The 23,968-nt window shown below is 46.8% G+C and overlaps 1 protein-coding gene across 3 annotated transcripts; it reads right to left on the bottom strand.

Annotated features, from left to right (window-relative positions):
- Positions 1-12,133: 12,133 nt before the first annotated feature.
- Positions 12,134-20,488, bottom strand: LOC118794802 (nucleus accumbens-associated protein 1). Of its 3 annotated transcripts, none has more exons than XM_036553072.1 (6): positions 20,329-20,488; positions 16,068-17,068; positions 14,885-15,064; positions 13,784-13,889; positions 13,061-13,158; positions 12,134-12,447 (listed from the first exon to the last, which is right to left on the bottom strand). In XM_036553072.1, the coding sequence occupies exons 2-6, from the start codon at positions 17,041-17,043 to the stop codon at positions 12,146-12,148; spliced, it is 1,662 nt and encodes a 553-aa protein (XP_036408965.1). In that variant the 5' UTR covers positions 17,044-17,068; positions 20,329-20,488; the 3' UTR covers positions 12,134-12,145. The 3 variants fall into 3 exon arrangements, with proteins under 3 accessions (XP_036408965.1, XP_036408966.1, XP_036408967.1); XM_036553073.1 differs by lacking the exon at positions 20,329-20,488 and adding an exon at positions 19,128-19,815; XM_036553074.1 differs by lacking the exon at positions 20,329-20,488 and adding an exon at positions 19,619-19,815.
- Between the last annotated feature and the right edge of the window lie 3,480 nt (positions 20,489-23,968).

Below are 23,968 nucleotides of genomic sequence, written 5' to 3'. Positions count from 1 at the left end.
TGAGGGGGTTGGGGGTGTGACCGCTCTGTTGAAGTGTTTCGCGTCAAAGCATACGCAACAGGGAAGGCAGCTGGGGGAGGGGGAGTGTGGAGGGAATTCTGGGAAGGAAAGAGAGTGGGTCGAGTGAGGACGAAAAAAGGCACTAAAAAGAGATTTGTGGTGAGGAAGAGGAGAAAGGTGGGGTGGATGCCCCCAGAGACACAAAAAGAAACTATACAAAGAAGTATGGTCTGCCACATATTTTTTTAAAATATTAAAAGTGTTAAAAATGCTGCCTCAAAGTAACACTACTGTGTAACTAAAACTGCTACTGTTAACCCATATAAAACCATCCCAAATAACCGCTCTGTGAAGCTATGCCACTCAAAGCACTGGAAACATTACATTACATTACATTATGGTCATTTAGCAGATGATTTTACCTACAGTGACTTACAATGGTTACAATTTTATCCACTTATTCAGCTGGATATTTACTGAGGCAATGCTGGGTTAAGTACCTTGCCCAAGGATACAGCAGCAGTGCCCCAGCAGGGAGTTCAAACCAGCAATGTTTTACTTATGAGCCCTGCTCCTTGCCACTATGCTACACTGCTGCCCCGGGGAATAAGTACCCCGGGAATAGGAAAGACTGAGTAGGCTGGCTCCAGGATCGAAAAAAGTGTCACACGATGAGTCCCATCTACATGTCATTCTTAACACGGCTCCTGTGTCTTTTTATGGTCACCATGCCTGATTTCTGCCAGGCTCTCCCATCTTCCCCATTTGTAGTGGGGCTTTGCCTAGCGTTCCCCACTCTTTCTGCAGTAGCATTTCTTTGATCACAGCAGTATCTTTTGCTTTGTCTGCAGAACTGCTGCGCCTGATTGAGTTATTATGGCGCAGTAATGTGGTGGGGTGGTTAAGGCCATTATCCCAAAGATTGCAGGTTCACTTCCTACATGGGGCACTGCTATTGTACTCTTGAGCAAGGTGCTTCTCCCGACTGGCTTCAGTAATTATCCAGATAAATAAATGGATGACGTATAACAGACGTAAGTTGTTCTGGATATGGGAGTCTGTTAAGCTAATAAGTGAGGTCTGGCAGTAGTGGTGCCCCATCAGGATCCAGGTGGCCATTGTAATCATCTGACCATGGGGCCGCTGCCTCTTCCCCCTCTTTGAGTGTTAGACTTCGGGTCAAAAGACAGATCAGATGGACAGATGCGTGGTCAGGGATCAGGGTTCAGCTCGATCGCCCCTCCTTCTCAGTGGCAGCAGATGGACGAGAGAGACCAGAGTGTACGACTCTCTCGCTCTCCTGCATTAAAGCCTGCCTACGGCATTAACATCCACTGTCTGTAGAGGAATTTATCAGGAACTGTGCTGGTCTGGAGTTCAGAGACAGTTTACAATTTTGTTTCATTGCACTCTGTTCAGTGTAGCTTGTGAAAGTCCATGGACAGAGAATTGTTCACATTAGACTTGTCTCCTTATTATATTGTTATGTGTGTATAGTTCTTGTTCAGTTAATAAAGGGTAGTTACAGCTCAGCTGTTCCTTTGCAATTGTTGTACTATGAAAGATCAACGCTGTTGTTGTTCGGCCAGACAGAAGAACATGGTGTTCTCGCTCAGCTCCATATCGCCCTCTAGTGGACATAATGGCTGTCAGAGTGCATTTTCTCTGTGGCCGCATTCAAATGTCATCATTTCCTGCAGTGGAAAACTGCCAAAGGTCTGAAACGAGAGGAGGCGTTTCATTTCCAAGCTCAGTCAGTCATTCACTGACCTCAGATCAGTGGTTTGGGGTTATCTCGGGCCGCAGGGCCATGGTGTTTCTTTCCAAACTCCCACAGTGCTTGGAGAGAACAGTCTCCCGTATTGTCTCCGCGGTGGCCCTGCCCTAACCCCCCGGCCCCCGTCCCCCGTCCCACTCCTCTCATGTTCCTTGGAGCTGGTTCTGTGGGCTCGGCTGCCTGGCGGGGCAGAGTGTCCCCTGGAAGAACTCTTCCAGTGCCTCGCAGGCCGCCTCACGGAATGCGTGCTTCCACCGAGACAGCGAATAAGAGGAGGCCCCTCGAGTGACACGCGCCACTTTCGGCGGCGGGTCTGGTTACAGCCAATCAGGCCTTGTGTTGGTGATGCTGCAATCCGACCCAATGGTAGGATTCTGAAAACACGATTCCGCCGACAATGACTACTTACCTGGTCGGCTTGTATTTAACCATTTATTGTAGTAGGAGCTGTAGAATTGTACAGTCCCTCCCCTCAAGTTTTCTCATTTTTATATACAATTAAAAACTTTTTTTTTTAATTTACGTTTAGCAGAGTCAGTATGAATGATGCGTGGTGATATTCATGGATCTTCACTCCTCACCCATGGGTGTGTTTAAAAGGGCTTTAAGGGCCAAATAGCCAGCCTGACAAAATCACCATGTCGAGGAAAACCCCTTTGGTGTCGAAGCTAAGGACTATGCTACAGGGTTATGCACTGTGTCTGAAGCAGAGGTTGATCATATCACTTAAGGGTTTATGTATCAATAATACAAACCACAGTCGAAAAACAAATTATTAGCTACTGTATCACAAAACATTTCCATCATTTTATTTTGCAATTATGTCTGGTTATTGTGCAATAATGCAGGGCAGTTGCCAACTATGACATGTAAATAGGATTATGTTTGAGGGGCTATACGTTGTCATGAGTAGTATTCAAGCAAAATCAGCCCCATATGGAGTCAAGGTGAACAACTATTCACCTTGGCAAACACACTGAAATGACCTCAAAGATGAAAGGTAACTTCACTTGCATTTCTGATCTAACCCGGTGGTTCAGAGAATGCGCTGTGTCCTTAATAATACAGTCATGTGATTTCTCAGGGGTATACAGCGTGTCTAAAGGAAGCTCTTTAGCACCAACACCGCATAATCTTTTCACTGCTATAATGCTGGGGTCGTGTGAGGTGCCCTGGAACATGCAGTACTTGACTGGTGTGAAAATCAGGCCCTCTGTTCTCTCACCCCCCCCCCCCCCACCCCCACCCCCACCCCCCCCGTCTCTGCGGCCCCCCGCCAGGAGCACCAGCTCAAACAGGCACAGTTTTCATTCAGCGTTTGATGGACATGTGTGTACTTCTCACACACCCATCAGCCCATTTCTCTACCCTGAGATGAGTGTGAACAGCAAGATTTAAGACTGAAGATAGATCGATGCTATTTTATATATGTACTTTTTCATTTTAAAATTAAAATATTTTTAATTAATAAATTAATAAAATTATTAAAATAAATAGCTTAAATAAAACTAAAATTAAATTATTTAATTAAATTCAATATTAAATTTAAAAAATGCTGTTCTGAATGGCTAACAGGCCTGTTTCCTGTGTTTCAGAATGGCAGTAAGGAGCTGTGTTTAAAGAAGATTGTGCTTTGTGTTGTGTGACCTGGAGATACGATACAGATCTGGGCATCAGTGATGGTACACACTCTGTTCTATTCCCGGGTGCTGAGCTGTTGAAGTTGATGTCACCAAATTTACTTCCTCTGCGCTATGGGTGTGCTCACACATGCATGTGAAATTTGAATGGCAGGCAATCACCCTCCCATCAACCAGTCCTGTCACCCTGTCAACCTGTGACATATACAGTATGTAGAGTCCAGTCCAGTCAACCTGTGATATATATGTAGAGAAATCTGGAAGGCCACTTCTGATCAAAAGCCTGTTTTTGTTTGGGTTGTGGACAGGAAGTGTTTAAGTTCATGTGCTAGGCCTTAAACAGAATCACCCTGCCGGTGTGTTCCCCTTTACATTACACACAGACACGCTAATTTCCCCCAAAACCCGTCCATGTTCCTCACACATGAGACAGAGAAGACGTAAAGAAATCAATCTGGGAAGGACTGGCGTGCTGCCGCAGTTTGGAGAGTAGAGAAACGCAGAAGGGTAGACTGGTATCCAGACGCAAGAGCAGGTCCCGGCACGCATTCTCACACACCGATGTGTAATGAAACTGCGTCACGCATCGCGCTGAATACATTTGAACCCAGCAGCGGACCCATGTTGTACTCACAGGCTGCACAAGGTGGGAATTCACACCTCCGTGTTAAATTCAGAATCTGCCGACAGCCCGCATCCACTTCCACACTCGCATTAGGCTGTGTCTCAGTAAGAGAGCTGAGGGGCCCGGTCTGCACACAATACAATACCTCTCCAGGCTTCAGCTGTTAATAATATAATATCCGCATTCGAATTTATGTCCTTGATTACCGACTAAAGAATGTAGTGCTCTACAAGAATGAGATTGGTACAACAGAGTCCCTGGGTGCCTTCAAGAGAAAGCTGAAAACTCATCTCCTCAAGCTATATCTCTAGTCTACCTTCCTCTCTATCGATCCTTATTTTCTATTTAAAAAAGCACTCTATACTAGTTTAGCACTTAACCCAGTATCTTACTGAGCTCTTGTAATACTTCTCAATAACCACTCAGCATAGTGGTGCACTTATTTGGAAGTCGCTCTGGGTAAAAGTGTCTGCTAAATGAAGTAACGTATTGCAATGTAGTGCATGCAGTATTTTGAGGAAAAACTTGTGTTGCCAAAAGGGATGCCTGGATGTACTCAGCTAAGCGCCTGGATGCCGGTCTACATGGCAAGAGAGATCAAGATGCTTTCTGCAGATCGACAATGCTGCCTTCTTTGGGCTTTACCATGCAGCTGTGAGACCGGGCATTCTATAGCCTAAAATTCTAGAAGACCGTCACGAGGATCTGGAGATTTTTCACTGATTGGCTGAATGTAAGGGGAAGCGTACCCTCCCGAGGACACAGGGAGACAGGGGAGTAATTGGGGATCTTTACAAACCTGCGGTGTGTGTGTGTGAACACACTCAGTTCAGACGCCCATCTACATGACTCTTCTGGGCCGTTTCCCTCCTGGAAAATGACGTTACCCAATCTGCAGTGTCCTTCATTTCTAACATCATCATTTGATGTCTACAGCTGTCACCTTCCCGTGTTTGCCCCTGACATCAGCGGGCTGTAGGTTTCTATCTTCTAAAAAAAAAAAACAGCTCTACTAATCAGCCAGGGCCAAAAACATGCAGAAGACAAAAAAAAGTGGCAAACATTTGTTACAAACCTTTTATTAAGATATTCAGATTTTTTTTTCTTTTGACATTTTTTTTACAGTAGTTAATGTGCAATTCTCTTTATCATTGGGTCACAGTTAGGAATTCACAAAGTTATTGGCACTTGGAACACAGAATAAACACTGGTGCTATAGGGGTCACAGCGGGCTCTGACACAGGTAGGCGCTACTGCATTGGTTTGAAAAGCGGTTCTGGATTAATACCTCATGCTGTGAGTGCACAACTAACAATCAAACTTCATTAGTGCCTCTATGTATAATATACAGTTTATATATATTTATATATATTTATATATAGTGAAAAAGGTCTGCTGAACCCTCGGTCATGCCAGAGACGCCATCCTCTCCACCTTGTGAATAAGAGACCCAGCCCTCCCCCTTTGTATGTGTGTGTGTTTGAGCGCGGCCATGAAGGACATCTCTTCCTTCACAGTAACAGCCTGATTGCTATATTATTATTATTATTACGATCGAATTCTCTCCCTCCGCTAAAGAGAAGGAGTGTGAACAAAGAAATCCCCCCCCCCCGAACACAATGGAAGCCTGATTTTAGCAGCTCTGAGCCTCATGTTTAGCAGCTAAACCTACAGCCGGCAACAGCCCCTGCAACACCCCTGAACCGGGCGGATGGGCAAACATGGGATATGACACAGAGGGGGTGGGCGAGGTGCTGGTTTCGGGCCTGGGCTCTTCGGTCTGACATGGAGGCGGTCGGAGGAGTCTCCTGCGGGGGTCTCTGGCATGCGAGGTCATTACAAGAGCGGAATAATAAGTAACGACTGGGTAAAAGTCTACAGGCTGCCGTCAGCGGAAATGCAGAGTTGAGCATGGGGGATTGGGGGGGTGGGGACATACAAGGAATGGCAGGCCGCAGCGCCAAGCGGGAAGAGAGCTGCATGGTCTCAAACTCACCTCCCCCAGAGCCTGCCTGGGGAGGGGGCTGGGGCTGGGGCGGGAGAAGGGGGGGGGGTTAATTATGCAAAATTAAGAATAAGAATAATAATTAAAAAAAAACAACATCAACAACAACATCACTCACATCTCATAACCCAAACAGTCCCCCTGCTGCCTCCCCTTCTCGCGTTTGATGCAGGAGACCCGAACAGAAGGTGCCGAGGTGCTCGCTCACAGAGCCAAGGCTGTGAACTCTGACCCAAAGGTGCTTTCTTTTCTCTCTAGTATGGAGGGCTGGCAGACAAGACACAGACTCTTCTCCCTCACTGGACAGTCACTTCAACCACCCTGCCGGCTTTTAGCTTCCCCCCTTTGTATCTTTGTATAGTTTGACTTCAGTAGAGATCAGAGGCCATTTTAACATCTCTTAACAATGATAATTTAAAGAAAAAAGAAACATAGTTGAATTCCTCACAATAAACAAGGAAGTAAAATGAGTTTGAAGTGTTTCCATTTATTCGTCCGCGAACAGTCCAATCGGAAGGCAGCCGATTCTTCCTTGCACAATGATCTGTTACAGTATAGGCACACTTTGCAGCGTTCTAAGCATCAGTGAGCATCCTAATGACACTTAACCAGCTGCAGGTCCTAAAACATGATTTTTTTTTCAAGCCTAAAATCTTTTTTTTTTTTTTTTTTTTTTTTAAAAAGTGAACATGTGTTAATCATTCAAGAAGAGGGATCTCTTTAAAGCCACATGACATTTATTGGTTAGCCATAGCCTGCTGCTTAACAAGGTGCTGCCACCTAATGGTGGATGCTGGCAGTGCTAACAGCTAAATACTCTCCGCTGCACTAACACAGCTGAACAGCAGGTGGCGAGTCCAGGAACTACTAGCCACTGATGCAGCTCACTAAATCTCCATTTCGTCTTTTTAAATATACTATATGCATGACAGTGTATATATACACACACATACACACAGATTTTCCGTATGGATATGTATATACATTATACCTATTCCATTCAATTGAGATCCTATCTGTACCTAATTTGCCCCATTGTTTTGCTAGTAACAAATAAAGACAATCAACAGTAATCCAAGGACCCCCATCTCCCACCTGCTCCTGTCCCATTCTCCTCACTTCCAGTTTCATTTAAACAAGCAAACGGCTTTCTGACCAGCACATAGCCCCCACCCCCACCCCCACCCTAGAGCACGTCATCACCATACACAATGCAAAAATAGGTGGTACTTTTCCTCTGCCATTTCTTTTTCCTTTTATGAGACATGGGAGCTCTACTCATTAATCTTGAATTAGTATTTTCCTTAAAGAACCTAACCTCTAACAGTACAGGAAAAAAATTAAAAAAAAAAAAAAAAACAACAACCAGTGTCTGAAGTTGTACAAAAACAGCGTGACCAGCCAATACAACCCCCCCCCCCCACCCCCACCCAACACCCCCCTTCCCAGCAGGAGTTTCAGCTCCCAGCAGACACCAGTGCACCCAAGTCAAACATACATCATCTTTATCAAGAACATACCTACTGATGCTGGATTAGCACCCAGCTGTGCCCAGATTCTCACACCAGCACTGATCAGTAGCCTAGACTCTCTCACTCAGACAATCACGCAGCCCACCCACACAGAACACGCACACGCATGCAGGCACACGCTCGGGCATGCCTATGGCCAGGCTGAAGGACCCCGGCACGCTCTCGGACCTCTCTCTGGGGGTGGGGGGAATTTACGGCTTTCCAAAGGGACACTCCCGTCAGCGTCTAAGACTCCCTCCGTCTCTGCCTTATCAATCAGGCCTCATAGACAGCAGAATCGCCCACCGCCCCTCCCGAAATCCACCACGATAAAACGGGTTTGACAGCTTTATCGATATTTACATCAGGAATCGCTGTGAATGGGAAAGACAGCCGTCAGAAGATGGCGCTCAGAAAGACAGTCATCGCAAGGTGAGCCTTGGAGAGGCAGACCGCCTTGCTTTACACCAGGGTGTGAAAACAGAGCCAGACACAGATCCAGCCTCGAGGAAGCCCATCCTACAACCCCCTCCCCTGTGGGCGTGCACACATGCACGCACACACAAACATGCACATACCCGCACGCTTACTTAATGTAGGGTTTTTTAAAAAAGTGAAGAGTAACTGCCAAAAAATGTCTCCAAATCTGAGATTAGGATCTGACTTGTACTAAAACTTGACGATTAAATTAATTGTTTTTTCAGGGCCTTTTAGTGTTTGATGCACCTGCCGGCCAGCTGTGTGTGTTTACTGCTGTTTGCCTAGGCCTGAATCAACCAGACTGATCACCTCTCTGTTTGCGTCTTCAATCTGCTGGGGGAGGGGGGGGGGGGGGTCGCTCATAACAAGCCAGACAGTCCCCATACCCCCGCATCAACACATATGCGTGAGCACATACACACCCACACACACATATATGGGCACGCACGAGCGCACACACACACACACACACACACAAGCCCTGCTTTTCTGCATCCCCACACCACCTACACGCAGCCACACAGAAGCACAGAATTAAGCTTGCGCACGAAACCCAAACAAACCCACACACTTTCGCAAAGATAACACACAACAAACACACCCAAACAAACAGGCCATTGTGTTCCCAAATCAAAACACTACCCACACGCAGACAGTAGGGAGCATGGGTAAACCCATCAATGAAAGCACACACATGCACTGTCACACACACACACACACAGATATGACAATACACTCTGCACATATGCAAGTCTCAAGCATCCACCACCCCCACCCTTTCTAAACAGACTGGCTGTGTGTAACTCCCAGACACAGACCGTGTAATGACTGCGTTAAGGCCGCGATGAATTTCACTCTCCCTCCTGGTGGTCAAACGTAAGCAGAAGAAGCGTGCTCACTGGTCACTGCGTTACCTTTTGGTCATGTGAGCCAGAGGACGTCAGAGCCAGAGCTCACCTTTAACCTCCTTATAGAATACAGCACTGATATTAAATACAAGGCCTCTCCAGGCAACTGCTTCCTCCATTACCCATCCCTGTCACTGTGAATGTCCTACCCTGTATCAGTGCAACTCCAAGAGAAACCAACTGCAGTTATGCATTTGGCAAAATTTTGTCAACGGCGAAGCTGATAAGGACATCTAGATCTAGACCAGGATGTCCTAAGACTCGAGCACTACTCGACCTCAGGCCACAACCCCCCCGCAGAGGGACCAGAGAGGGAGGGCATGGTTAAAATGAGTCCGTGTCGCTCCTTTGCAGCGTAATTCAGCCCGTCTTCGAGTGGCACGCTGAGGCGTCTCCGCTTTTAGCTTCGCCCCTCCTCCAATCATGTGTGAAAATCAGCCACACAAAAACACAGCTGCACACCTACCCCTCCCCCCCTCACCCCCGTCTGCTGTCCCAAAGGTAGCAGCCGAGCTGAGCTCCTCTCACACCACCCTGTCACCCCCCCGCCCCCCCACTTCCACACGCGACACCTCCCTGCTGTCCCGATGGACGACAGGGGGGACACCCACCTTCCCCCCCTCCCATAACAAATTAGTCAAGGGCTGTCCTCAAATTCCCCTTAACCTGGCAGCGATGCATGTTAAAAACAAACACAAAAATATTTTCACACTTCTCCTGTGAGCTACACAATCATACACTACTTGTCGCCACAGAAAACGAAATGTAAATAAATTTGAAGGTGGCTGTTTCTTCTTTGATTGTTACTGTAGAGCTGTTACATTAACAATAATAAATGCTTAAAATAACTGCTTAAAAGTTACTTACACTGACTTTAATAAGGTGATTAATGATGACATCACAGCTAGCCTGACTCCAGCTGGAGTGCAGATTCAGAATGCTCTCTAGGTTCTTTCTGCAGGGTGTGGTCAACTGAAGCCCCTCCCACACACTCGCACACGGCTTTGGAGGACACCCACGGTTACAGTCAGAACTCAACACACATCACCAGTGCAAATGAGTAACGTGAAATTTAAAGACAAATTAAGAATAACATTTCCTTTCCTCGCATAACTGTTGAGGAACGTGTACCGTGCACATCACTGCCCTTTGAAAAGCTGTGTGTCCAGCTAAGCACCTTTGGAGGGTTATGCTCCACCACAGAACGACCTGGCGTGGGTGAGCACGTCTACTTCACCCATCCTGTCCTCATTCCTATCCCTCCTCCTCAAACGTGCTTCGCCAAGGCTTACAGAGTGACGAGGCTGGGCTGCACCGCGGGCGTTTTCACTCACAGGTTCGGAGCAGGCCTCCCTAAACCGTGGCAGACACGGCGGTTCTGATTCGACGCTCTGGACCGACAGACCGCACGAGGGCAGCCAGCGCTGTGGCGAGCACATACAGCACCGCTTTTTATGGAGTTTTTACAGAGTTGCGGAGTTTTACAGAAAGGGGTATTGGGGGAGTGGTGTGCAAAGTGTCCACACTGGGGTCCTCTGGCTCATGGGGGCACTATGGGATGTCTCCCGGGGGTACACAGCTGTAGGTGCAGCGTAGTGGCAGAGTTTAACCCAAGTTTCTTGTACCTATTCCGTGATTTATCTCCGTTTTCACGATTTGCTGTGCAGAGCCTCAAAGCTGCAGAGACGCAAAATTCTGCCGACGACACGACGACGTACCGTACCTCAGACCCTACGATGCACGTGACCACCACGCCGCAAGGCTTCAACCATCTACACTGACTGGACACAGACGTCGGTTTCAGAACAGCGTGAGCATGCAGTGGGTAACGCAGCACACGGCTGTGTGTGCATCTGGGTACACAGTAAGAAACAAGTCCCTGGGGTAGACCACACACACTAGTGCATCTCTAACAGACAGCTGGGACGCACCCGTCTACGGGCAGCGCTGACGGATGCTGGAGGCTGAAAAGGACAGTAACAGTAAGGACCGCCTCCACTGGTAGTGCGTCTGTCTCAGGTTCCAGGGAGAGAGAGACGGGCGACCCCTGACCTCTATAAAAAGGGGGAATCACACACCACGGAACAGATGCATCTTTCAAATGCGCTCCAAACAGCCTGGGCCAGAGACATAAGCGTGTCCACACATACACACACATGCACAGTGTCACACGCACACACGCGCTCATTCACCAAAAGAAAAACAAAAAAACAAAACAAAATAAAAAACAAAAAAAAAAACATTTTTGGATAAGATTTGTTAATGCAAAAATATTTGCTTTCATTGCTCGCTTAAATTCTTTAGTGGGAATATAACTTCACAAACAATTCAGTCTGAAAACGAGATTTTAAAACAATCCCTCTCTTTTTTTCCCCTCTATACACATAAAATATATATATGTATATAGTTAAATATTTTTTTAAAAATATGTCAGTCTTCTCCATTCCCAGTATCTTTACAACCTCAAATGACTTCTCCTCTCTTAGGATCCTTGGCAATGTTACATACAGAGAAATGAGCAGAAATAAAAAACAAAAATAATATTTAATAAAAACTCAACATAAAGAAATGGTCAATTTTCTGGTCAAAAAAGTGACACCAAGAGTTCAGGAGGATGGGGCAGAGGGAAGCAGGGGTCAGGAATTCTTTCTGATGCAGACAGGGAGACAGACAGACTGACAGACAGATTAATCCACCCTGTTCTGCTGGTACAGCCTGCTGCAGGGCCCTCATCTCTATAGTGTTGTTTAGTGGAGGGTGGAATACAATCCGACGCCACACGCTAATACATTCAAAATCAGAACAGTGTTATCAGACACATGGGCCCCTCCCCCTTGCCTGCGCCCCTCCCCCTCGCCTGGACACCCGCGGCCCTCCCCCTGGCCCCGCCCTCTTAGAAGGGAATGTGGGAGGAGGTGACTATCCACCTCAAAGAATAAATTTAGCTTTACAAGCCAGCCCAAGTGAGGGACAGGTTCTGCACAGTAGGGTGGGTTAATCTCTGCTTCTGTTTTTTTTTTTTTTTTTTAAAAAAACCCTCCCCCCCAAAAATCCCCTCCCCTCCCACCCATGCAAGGATAGCTGAACCCTGGGTCACATGACAGGCTGGGGTGAAGGGTGGGGCAGGGGTAAGAAAGGGGGTGTTACTAGGGGGGTGGGGCAGGGAGTTGGTTTGGGGGGGGGGGGGGGTTGTCACTTACTAAAACAAAGTGCTGCTGTCTCCGCCCACCCCCTGCAGGGACTCGTTGGAGGCGCCCGCCTCCGCTGACGCCCCCGCGTCCAAGCCCCCGGTCTCGAACCCGTGCTCTGCGGCCATGCCGTCCGCCTCCATCTTGACGGTGTCGGGCAGGAAGCTGGAGTAGGCGTCGCCCTCCGCCATCAGCAGCTTCAGCTTGGGGATCCAGCTCTTGCGCACCACGCGCCGCGCGTTGGTGCACATGTCGGCTGCGATGGCGTTCATCTCGCTCTCCTTGAAGCTCGTGGCGAAGTTCTGGCAGTAAACTGAAGCGCACAGAAAGCAGAGGGAGAGTCAGCCACACCGCGCTCTTACAGCAAGAATACAGGGCAGAAGCCGCTCAGAGTGCCGGAGGCTGGAAGCCGCATTAAGGGCTTGCTATGCGTCCACATGCTGCTCTCGTATATTCAGTTTCTGTAAGCGTATTCCTCATGTTTATGTACGCGTACGCTTCATCTTTATGTATGCGTATGCTTTATGCTTATGCATGTGCATGCTTTATGCATGTGCATGTTTCATGTGTTTCATGCATGCCTGTTCTTTATGTATATGTATGTATGAGCCTTATATTTATGCATGAGTATGCTTTATGTTTATGCATGTGCCAGGACAGTTTGAGAACTGAATTTGAAACTATATAGTGTGTGTACTGTAGGTATAATGCGCTGTGTGTGGCTGTATTGTAGGAGTGTACATGCATATGTGTGCACCTGTCTGTATATGTGCAGTTGTGTGTATGCTTGCACATGTATGGTTGTGCAGGTGTGTCTGTGTGTATGTGTGCGTGTGTTTGTGTGTATGTGTACATGTATGTATGTACTGTATATGCGCGTATGTGTCTTGTAGTAGTGTGAAAGGGACGGAGAATGACACACTCACACTTGACAGCGTGTAGCACTCGGCTGTCCAGCGGCTTGCGGCTGGGGTCGTTAGTGGAGGAACGGATACCTGTCCCGCAGCTGTTAGCCAGAGTGTTCCTGTACGGACAGAGAGAAGGTCAGAGACTCACACACACAAACGCATGCATGCATCCATACACACACACATGCACAAATCCACATACAAAACGCACACACACACACACGCACGCACACAGACACACACATTCTCACACACACACACACACACACACACACACGCACACACACGCACCCAATCAAACATACACACAAACGCACACTTGCACACATTCACACACACAAACACACATAAACATGCGCACACACACTTGCGCATAAACACACACACATGCTGGCAAGCTATTACAGCTCATTTCCCTTCCAAGTCAAGCAGTGCATGTCACAGCTAAGACCTCTTTCATTAAGGCAGCTGTGCAGACACAGGATGTCCAAAAACACGTTTCACATCTGTTTTCAACCATCTGCAGTAAGTTAAACATTTTGATCGCTACATTACCAACGCTGGCTATACATTTTGAACACCCTCTCTGCCTCTCACTGAGCAGAGCACAGCGCTTCGGAGGAATCACCGAGTCACAGTATGATGCCTGCAGTGTTACAGTTCCTTGCACAGAGCACAAGAGCTCACAGCAACTTAGCCACAAGACGAGAACTAAGATTCCTGGAATGAGAGCAGGCTCACCGGTCAAAGAAGGACGCCAACAGTCTCCTCAGTAGTACTTTGTGTCGAGTCCCGGCGCTGACGTGACAGTTCATCAGCTGGGCTCGGGTGATGAAGACGCTGGTCCCTGCAGGGGGACACAGAGACACACACACACACACACACACACACACACACACACACACACACACACACACACACACGCATATACATACAGACACAGAAACACACACAGACACAGAAACCATGTTACAGCACTGCTCCTTTCCTACTTTTCCAACTGATCCAGTATTTACCATTAAGTGCCAGTTCCATGCAGAGAACTCTGCACACGCTTCTCCATGTTATTCCATGGTGTAATGCGGTTGATGATAATCACCAGGTTGATGAGAACACCACCATAATTACAGGGTCACAATCAATGCGTCTTCAACACCCCACTTTGTGGAAAAGTTCCATCATACCCACAGTGTTCTAGTGCATTCATTCTGTATGCAGGACTTCTCCTTGAGTCTGTTTGAAGGACAACAATCACGCCACTTGCATGTAAAACCTTATGCTAATGCCTCATACCCAGATTTTCAAATAACAATTAAAGGACTTGATAGGCACATACGACCTGATACAAATCAACTCATATCGCTACTCCTCATCTTATCCAGAGTGACTTGCATAGCTTATAATTTTTTTACATGTTATCCATTTATACAGCTGGGTATTTACTAAGACAATTGTGGGTTAAGTACCTTGGCCAACACCCAGTGGCAGTGCCCCAGCAGGGAATCAAACCAACCTTTCGGTTACAACCCCTGCTCCTTACCACTATTCTACAATCTTATCTATTTTATATATAAACACTGTATTAATCTAGTAACAACATTAGAGCTGGTGCCACTGGTACTGACTACACTACACTGCAGGAAACAAAAACAGCTTCGATCTGTCATTAAAGAATGGTATTGATATATTGATGTTTTAGTCCTCAGACTCAGTGATTACTGATGCGTGTATAAACCTCTAGCCTACAGGCCAAAGGCGGCTGGCACCCGTAAGGGCAATGAGTCTGATCTGAGATCAGCTCCAAAAAAAGGCTGCTGGCAGCCAGTGCGGGCAGATACTGACCTGAGACCAGCTCCAGCTTCTCGGCGGGGTCTCCCTCCTCGTACAGTTTGGGGTGGCAGCGGTTGCCGATCTGGGTGATGAGCTCAGCAGGCAGCGAGGCCAGTTCCTGCCGTACGCGCATCCTTCCCCGGGAGTCCGAGGTCAGGTGATCAGGCAGGGCGTCCACCCGCTCCCCGGCCGCTGCGTGAGCGCACACACGCACACACACACACACACAGAGCACACATGCAGAGGGCAAACAATCCATCAACATCCAGATCATACTTTACAGTCTTCTCAAGAGACGATCTTGGAGAATTCTTTATGCTAACTTGCTCTTAAGCTGGCTAATTTTCTAGACTAACATACTCTTAGTAATGTCTCAGTAATGTTAACTCGCTTGTTACGTAGCTAATTTCTAGACTAACTCACACATGTTTTAATGTTAACTAGTTCAAATAAAACAGTTTTTGGCGGATTTAGTCTTCCCCTTTTTAGCTGGACAGTGAAGGAAGAGCAAGTCCCACACTGGCTTCAGATCAGTCTTGCTATTCAGTAGTTTATGGTTTCTGTGAGGATTACACAGTGAATCTGTTCCTAGTCCAGCATGCGCTCTCTCTCTGGTCTACACAGCATCCCTCTGATCATGAACAACAGTAAAAAGGGATTTTGTCATTTGTTAAGCCACGTTTAAATAACAACGTAATTAAGGGATCTAGGCAGTTTAGACAGTGTGAAAAGATGACTTGACAGGCTGTCTAGTGTTCAGACAGGCGGGTAAAAATCCAGCTCACCAGCCTTCCTCCAGCTTCCTTTCACTGCCCTCACTCTGTAATCCCTCCTATTCTCTCCATCTGTCCAGCTCTACCTGTGCCCTCATCTACTGTCCACTCCAGCCCCTTCCTTTCGTTTCTCCCTTAGCCCCACCCACCTTGAGCCCCTCCCCCTCTCACCTACAGCCTCTCTCTTTGCATTCTACAACCACCTGCCACCTGAAGCCCCTCCCCTTTCACGCAAGCCCCTCCCACTCTCCCTTGCAGCCCCTCTTGCTATACTCAACAGCTCTGCCCATCTCAACTTTAGCCACTACCTTTCACATGCAGCACCTACAAATGCTTTCTACACCAACTTCCCACCTGAAACTATGTCCACTCACCTAAGCCCCTCCCCCTTTTTCCACCGGAAGCCCCTCCCCCCCCCTCACCTGCAGCCCCCACGTTGAGCATGCTGTACATGGTGTACATGTTGCAGATCTGCCGGTACTGCTCCTCAGTTCCTTCGTCTGTGACTTCCTCCTCCTCGTCATCGTCGTGGAAGGAGTTCGGAGAGTCGCTGGTGTAGGCGCTCAGGTTGCCAGGGCTTGTGCTCTCCGATGCGTTGTTGCTGTTCCCGTTGGTGCCCCCCCCACCAAGGCTGCCGACGGCCCCCGCCCCGCTCTGAGACTGAATGGTGCTGCCCCTCGCCGTCTCCTGGGAGAAGCGGGCGGCCTTCCTCATGCCCCCCCCGCCTCCCCCGCTCGAGCCACCGCCCCCCTCCCGGCTGCCCCCCTCCCACAGTCTCTTCGCCACAGGGGTGCACACCACCGAGTAGGACGACCCCTCCTGCTGCTCCATCTTGACACGGGACACCAGGGGGAGCGGAGTGAGGCAGGAGGCGGGGCGACCGGCCCCCGTGGCGGCCACGCCCCCGCCGGTGCCCCCGGCCGCTCCCGCGCCGCCCGCCGCCGACGTCTGCGTGACGGGGCTCTGGGGCTCGGAGGGCGGGGTCTCCTCGGCGTGCAGCCCCTGCGAGTCGCAGCTCGGGGAGCTGACCTTGAGGAAGAACTCGGTGCCCTTCTCCATGATCTGCTGGATCTGCAGGAAGCCGGCCGTGTACATGAGCAGGAACTGGTCGCCCACGTTCATGCTGAGGCGGCCCGTGTAGCAGAAGGACAGGATCTGCTGGAAGCTCTGCGGCTGCACGGCCGGGGGCAGCTCCACCACCGAGCTCTTGCTGCCCGAGTTGAAGAGGTCCCGGAAGTAGGAGCTGCTGGCGGCCAGCACGGCGCGGTGCGCCTTGAAGGCGTGGCCCTTCACCACCACCGACACGTCGCAGTACAGCCCCTGCAGCCGCTGCTCGTTCAGGCACTCCAGGACGCTGTTGCCGAAGTTTGGGATGGCCATCTGCAGCGTCTGAGCCATGGCGCTACGCCTGGCACCACACTGTCTACGCATGGGGGGGAGGGAGAGAGAGGCAGGAGGCTACCGTCAGATCACACCTGTACACCAGCACCAACCCGGGTCCTCTCCTCTGACCGGCCCCCTCATCAGTTATCCCACAAACACAGACCATCTTTTACAAGAGCAGCAAAACTATAGCAGTTACCAGTGGGGAGTCAAGTCAGGGAGAAGACAAAAACAGATTGCACGTGTGCACACTCCATACGACTCTAACATCGGCTCCACCATTGGGTAAATGCATAACACGTGTTTATTCCTAAAAAGACAAACTAACCATTCCACTAATTGCAAATACATTTGCATAACTTCCTTTGAAACTAAGGAAATCACACCCTAACGATTCAACGTTTAACATTATTGATAAAACATTAAAAAACAAGAATCTTCTACACTTCTGTGATGAAATGAGGGTTAACAACAACACAAAACTGCATTTTAGCCTACATGTATATGTAGCTGGAAATATTAATTTGTCTGGAAAAACTCAACAAGCACTTGAAAATGAATACCAAGGAGTCCAACCATGTCCTAACAATGTCTTCCCTTATGTCCACAAAAGAGAACCCCCGGTACCTACAACAACTCCTGTGTTAATACGGGATACTGAACACAAATTCATCTACGTCACCAGCAGATGTTTCAGCTAATTTAAACACATATGACTCTAATGATCATTAGGTGTACTCTGAAAAAATGCTGCTTTCGGAAGTCTCTCAATTACTAAACATGCACATTGATAATGTAGCATATAAGCATCGCCATGCTCGGCCAAGACCAGATTTCTGGCAGTTTAATGCAATTACCGTCTCAGACCGGAGGCACAGACGACCCCTTTCCTACTAAATGCAACAATGTAAAGCTTCTTACAAACCTCTCCTTTTACCCCAAACGCCTACAGCATTATCAAACTGAGTACCTTAACTATTCAATTGCACCAACATAAACAGAAAAACTACCTACAACGATTCCAATCTCCACCACTGAAATCAAAGTATTTAAGATACCAACACACATTAACACATTTGCGCACGCAGCACCTGCAGTGTTGACAAGTTTAAGCGCACCGATTTCGGTCCATTTTGCATTACCCAGGGTACTACACTTTAAATTTTTAATCAATCCAGACAAACACGTTATAGCCATAAGAACACCACAACTGGCGTGATATCAACATTCTGACTGGCTTCTGAAATATGCCGAGACGTTCGGCGATTTTAATTCTTACACACGCGCTGGCAAAATGCACGCTTTTGCAGTTCTGAAGACTGTAATCCTACGCACACAGACAGTATAGCACAGAAAGTGCTGTGGAAGTTAACTCTGAGAAAAGCAAAAAGCGAACGGCTGGACAGGGGGAGAGGTCCGCCTCGGGCACACGCGCGGACAGAATACAAGAGAGTGGGAAATAAGGTCGCCCAAGTTCACGCACCAGCAAACTGCATTTCACCCCGACAATAAAAAAGGAGGTCAAGCATATCGTGACATGGAAATATTTAAGACAGCCCGTAAGACTGAAATAAAGAGTTTCTTTTTTTATTAAAGAAAAATAATTATCTATATTAATTATGATGCAGATGCCGATTGCTGATGTTTTAACGCCAATATAGAATGAAATAAATTAGTAATAACACAATCGTCCGATATGCTGGATAAGTTATGAGTCAAAATACCAAATAAAATACAGTACTTTGTGTAGCTATTTATTTACACCGGGAGGTAGCTATACTTGTAGCAATCGTTACTGTTGACATCTCATTTCCTGGTTCAAGGTGTTTGCATTAATGTTATGTCGCCGTCGTTTAATCTTAATCTTCCTGTCATCCGAAATGATCTATCTTGCTAACTTCTTTATGGTAGTTATTCAAAATAAATTTAAAATATGCCTAATTTACCAAGCTAGGTGTTTTACTTAAATGTTTTGCATGCTATAGACATTCGGCAATGTGTTTTGGTAATACTGCAATCCTCTTTCCTGGATCAGATGCAGCTATTAATCAATAAAATATACACAATTAGATAACACTAAACACAAATTAATTGCAAACCTTGAGAGTAATAAGAGCGTCTAATGTGTCCTTCCCGAGTCGCGTTTAGCCGGGCAGCCCACGGGAAGACTGAAAAGAGATCGCGGTGGCAAGGCTGGCCGTGCCCGCCGTATGCCAGTCTATCTGCCCGGTAGGAGCGCTCCACTGGCACGGGCCGGGGGGCGACGGCAGACGGAAAAATAAGTAACGCACGGTCTTCGCTTCTGATGCGGCGTCTCCAAACTACAAACTACACATCAAACGCATTTGCAATCGGGAATGTGCCACAATCACAAAGATTAAATTAACTGTTTGAAAAGAGTTCGCATCCGCCGCTGGAACCCCAGTCTGTGCCACAGCATTGATTGCAATGTCGGATTGTGTTAGCAGGCTAGCTACATCCTCGGGCCTACAGATACGGGATATGTCTCTTGCTAGCTAAAAAAAAATTTTGGTTCGCCCAACACGTTCACACGCATTATCACTTACAGACAACAGCAATCTGTAGCTACCTTGCTAGCTACCAAGCACGCTCCCGAATATCGTTCATCAATTATTTCGGGCGTAATGTTATTCAGTATTGTCATGTAACAAACTTGGTCGTCAGCTAGCCAGCTATATATCCGTTTAAATATTTTCGATTTAAATATTTTGGGTTGGGGGCGGGGGTGTCGCTCCCCCTCCACACTCCATCTTTAACGTTACAGACATCAACAGGTCATCCCGGGACAAACGCAGCAACTGGGGGCGAGCCAGACGAAACCAGCGCGGAGAGAGGAGAGGGGGGTTACAAGTCGGTAGACAAGACACCAATTTAACCGCTTCTCGCCAGTATGTACTGCACTCAGGTCCGATCAATTAATTTTTCTTTTACATACACTTTTGCACCAACCGAAAGTATCTGCATAATTAAAGTGCTTGCATTATGCATACATTAAAAAAAAAGTTATGAAATTGGTTGTGGCGCCGGGGCTGCAGCCAGCTGTAGGCAATGGCCAGGAAGCCATTGAAGTGGTTAAAGTTTTGTTGGTGCCGTTCCTACGGACCCATCCCCCATCGCACACCTTCCCCAAAACAATGCCCCCAAAAACCACACCGAACCAACCAGATTTCCGACCAAAGGCTGTGCCACACCGGGACAGCTGGCCGCTCAGACCCCCCTGCAGCTTCCCGCAGCCCTCCGCGACCCAGATTGACCGGCGGGAAGCCGGATAAAACTCACCCCCTCACTGTAAGCTGTTGCAAAGTGTTTCAATGGAGGAGTCGGACGCGTTCTCTCTCTCTCTCTCTTGCTACAGGCGGCCATTCATTGTGAGCACAGGCGAGACGCTGAGCGCAGAGTTATCGAGGGCAAACACTTTCCCAGGAGATGCGGAGCGCAGAGTCACCGATCGCGCAGACAGACACGACTCGCTCTGTCTCGTCACTCGTGTGGTCACATACGCCCCCCCCCCCCCCCCCTCCAAAAAATTCAGGGACGTTTTGTTCCTGGCCGTTGATGTGCCTGTGTACAGTAACAGCAGAAGCCAACCCCCCCTCGTGAAAGCGACAGACAGACCAATGTTGCAGAAACTAGGCTAGGTACCTCTGAGCGTCTAGACTTCGACAGGTGAGCCCCTTGGGGTCTCGATATACCGTGTACAGAATACCAAGTAATGTCTGCATTAAATAACGGGAACGTCTCATCAAACGCAATGGCGTTTCTATTGGTGTCATTTTTCCGTCTTAAACATTTTGAATATCTGGATCGCTGTAGCAAGCACAACAAGGTGCTCTGTGAATGTTTTTCATGTATATTATGTGTTCCATAAATGACCATACATTTGTTAAAACCTTAACAGCATGGTGGGTTTTGAACATCTTGGAACATAATCAGACTGTGCAGCCCCAGTTATACTTAGAAAAAGCCTTATCTGATAAAAGTCCCTTTTAAATGTCAACATTTTTCCTGCCACTGTCTTCTGAGGAATACATGGTGATAAGAAAAAATAAATTAAAACATCAAATGCCCTTTGCAGATTTAAACTCACAGAGGAGCTGTCAGTTTTGTGCAGAAGAAATACAGTCTAAGGAGTTTTTTTTTTCATAATGAGATACATTTTTTTTCCCCTTATTTCTCTCTCTAATGTTGAGAATAAAACTATATACCGTGCTAATCCAGCTACTTCCAGTCAAAGAAAATTGTACCTTTTGCAAGACTTTTAGCGTACTGGATGCATGTCTTTTTATGATATGAGGAGCGATTCAGTTCTTGCAGGCTTTTGAAAATTCTTAGACAGTCCACCAGCACTGAACCTTCTTCACAGTTTGGGAGGCGTGCCAGTCACACACCAAAAAAATATCAATCAATGCTAAGCGTCTCCGATAGCCTGTATACAAGACGTAGCATTGCCATTGTCACAGGTCCTCAGGCTAGAGCTCTGTATTAATATGTCACACTGTGGGAAGCACATAGAAAGTTACCCAGGAGGCATCCATCAAAGCAGATTAGTATTACAGCCCCTAGTGGCTATGAATCAAGGAGCAAGGAGGGGTAATCCCTGTCGATGAAGCTACCAGAGGCAAGATCCCTTAGGCAGGATGTTCCCAAAGAAAGGCCATCTCCTGGCAGATGGTTGTCAGTTTCCCTTCATATTGACTTGGACTTGGACAGTCATCCGCCTTCTCCAGTGCCCTGTGCTTTCTGTATCTACCTGTAAATTGTTTTTGTCATTCCTGCTTTTTCCTCAGATTACCTAATCTCCTTTCACTGATCAGTCTGTGCCTTACAGTCCATCCAGGATGTATACTCTTTCTGGGTGCGTTCCTGGCTTTCAGTATAACCAACCATCGTTTATGACAATAGAAATGAATGATTTCACTGTCTTCCATGACAAGATGACACCGGTAAGAGGCATTCCTTGCAATTTCCGACACGCAGAACAACAGCCTATTAATAAATGTGTCAGGGTGGGACTTACAATCTACACCCCTCATACACCATTCTCGATCCATCGATCTCATGTTTAAAAACGCTCAGATGTATCAGACTGTTTTGCTATATAATGTACTCCATGATTGTTCACTTACTACATTGGTGAAAAGCAACTGATGTTGTGGAAGAAGCAAAATTATTATCATTTTTTGTAGAAGATTTTACAGTCAGTGGGAGATCACAAGCGTTATGCTCTGAGCCAGTGGCTGTGACTAGCTGTACATTTGACATGAGTCAGTTTACTTTTTAACTATTTGTATTTCAAAATGCTATTTAGTGTCTTTTGGTTTAACCTACCGGTATGAGTGTTTTCTTACACAACAAATTATGACGATTTGGATTTACGGGGGACATAAAATTAACATTCATTATGCCCCCCCCCCCCCTTCAAATCATTTTATCGGTTTCTTTGAATGTAAAATGTATAATTGCTTGCATATTATTCGTATTTATAGGTTTTATGCACAATTTCATATTCTTTTCGTTATTGTGCGTATTTGTTGATAATGGGAATCTTCTAAATAATGATAACTGAAACAGTATTAATAATAATTATATATGGCAAGGTTGATTGGGATAATTCGATCACATCATTACGAGCAAAAACGAAAGAAGAATTATGAAATGGAAATGATGTATACATGAAAGACAGATCTGAAAAAACGTTTTCCCCCACGCACGCGATAGATAGTATGACTGACCCCTTCCATGCGTGTCCTTACATTACCTTAGTGTAGCACATATCCGTGGCCGCGTTTCATAAAAGGTTCTTTACCAACAGGCTTCCGTACTTGCAGTTCAAGTATGACTGCGGACCTAGATTAAAGAGCTTGCTTGAGAGAAAGAACGAAAGATTAAATTCCTTTTGACAGTGATTACCGATATGGGCAAATAATATAATTAATTAGCTGCTGCAACAGCATTCAGTTCGTTTTTAAGATGTACCGACGACCGAATAGTGAGGAAAAAGATGAAGCTGTGAAGAGAAACTGGTCCGACTCTGTGTTGCTAAAAAGTACCATTTCGGTGCTATCATAGACAGGAAAGAATGAGGACTTGTAGGGAAATACAAGTAGGGAAATTGGAACTTACGTAGCTAGCTAACGAGGCAATATTTTCTACGTTGCATTTTTACGTTGCATTCTACGTATATTTTCTCGCCTGGGCAAATGTGTACTTATTTGCCTGTTAGCTAGCTAGTTACATAGTTTCGTATGACTATAGATCCGGTAAATACTGATACAATTTTATGATACAAATTGTACGGGACGCACCAACTGGAATAGTCAAAATAGTTGTTTGTTTGCTAACTGTATGAATTACGCTTAAATGTCGAGGCGTCGTGGATGGTGTATTTTTGAGAGATTTGCGATTTAATGTTCGTCTAGCATTTGTGTAACGTTATCTGTGCATTTGCGCGGGCGTTGTATGTAACTCTTGGAATACTTGTAAATAAAGAAACGGCTGGGCATGCTTCCTTTTGTTTTAATTCTATTTGTATACGTGCACGAATTCATTGTAAAATGGCATTATAGCTGTGTAGCTACTAGCAAAATAATCGTTCTTCCATCGCGATGTTGTTAGCTAGCCAAATAGAAGAAATTAAAACGGTGAAACGGCGACATCTACTGGTCATGATGGCAGATACAAGCTTGAGTCGGTGGTACCCAAGCACCACATCTTAAGTCGTTTCAATGAGCAACGTTGACCGGTGGGCGGACAGCGCAAGCGCTCATGGGTCAGTCTGAAAAATAAAGTGCATTTTCTTAAATTACCTTGGTGCAGTTAGCTCCATAAGGACGTCCAATGTATACTTCTTTGCCTCCATTCTCTCGTGATGGTAAACGACTAGCAACCAGTGCAACTGCAATATTTCAGTATGCTCCTG

This window comes from Megalops cyprinoides, chromosome 19 (assembly GCF_013368585.1).
Source record: "Megalops cyprinoides isolate fMegCyp1 chromosome 19, fMegCyp1.pri, whole genome shotgun sequence".
In the NCBI taxonomy this organism is placed as follows: domain Eukaryota; kingdom Metazoa; phylum Chordata; class Actinopteri; order Elopiformes; family Megalopidae; genus Megalops; species Megalops cyprinoides.
The sequence above is the reverse complement of the archived record's forward strand: the minus strand, read 5'-3'. Positions and strand labels throughout refer to the sequence as shown.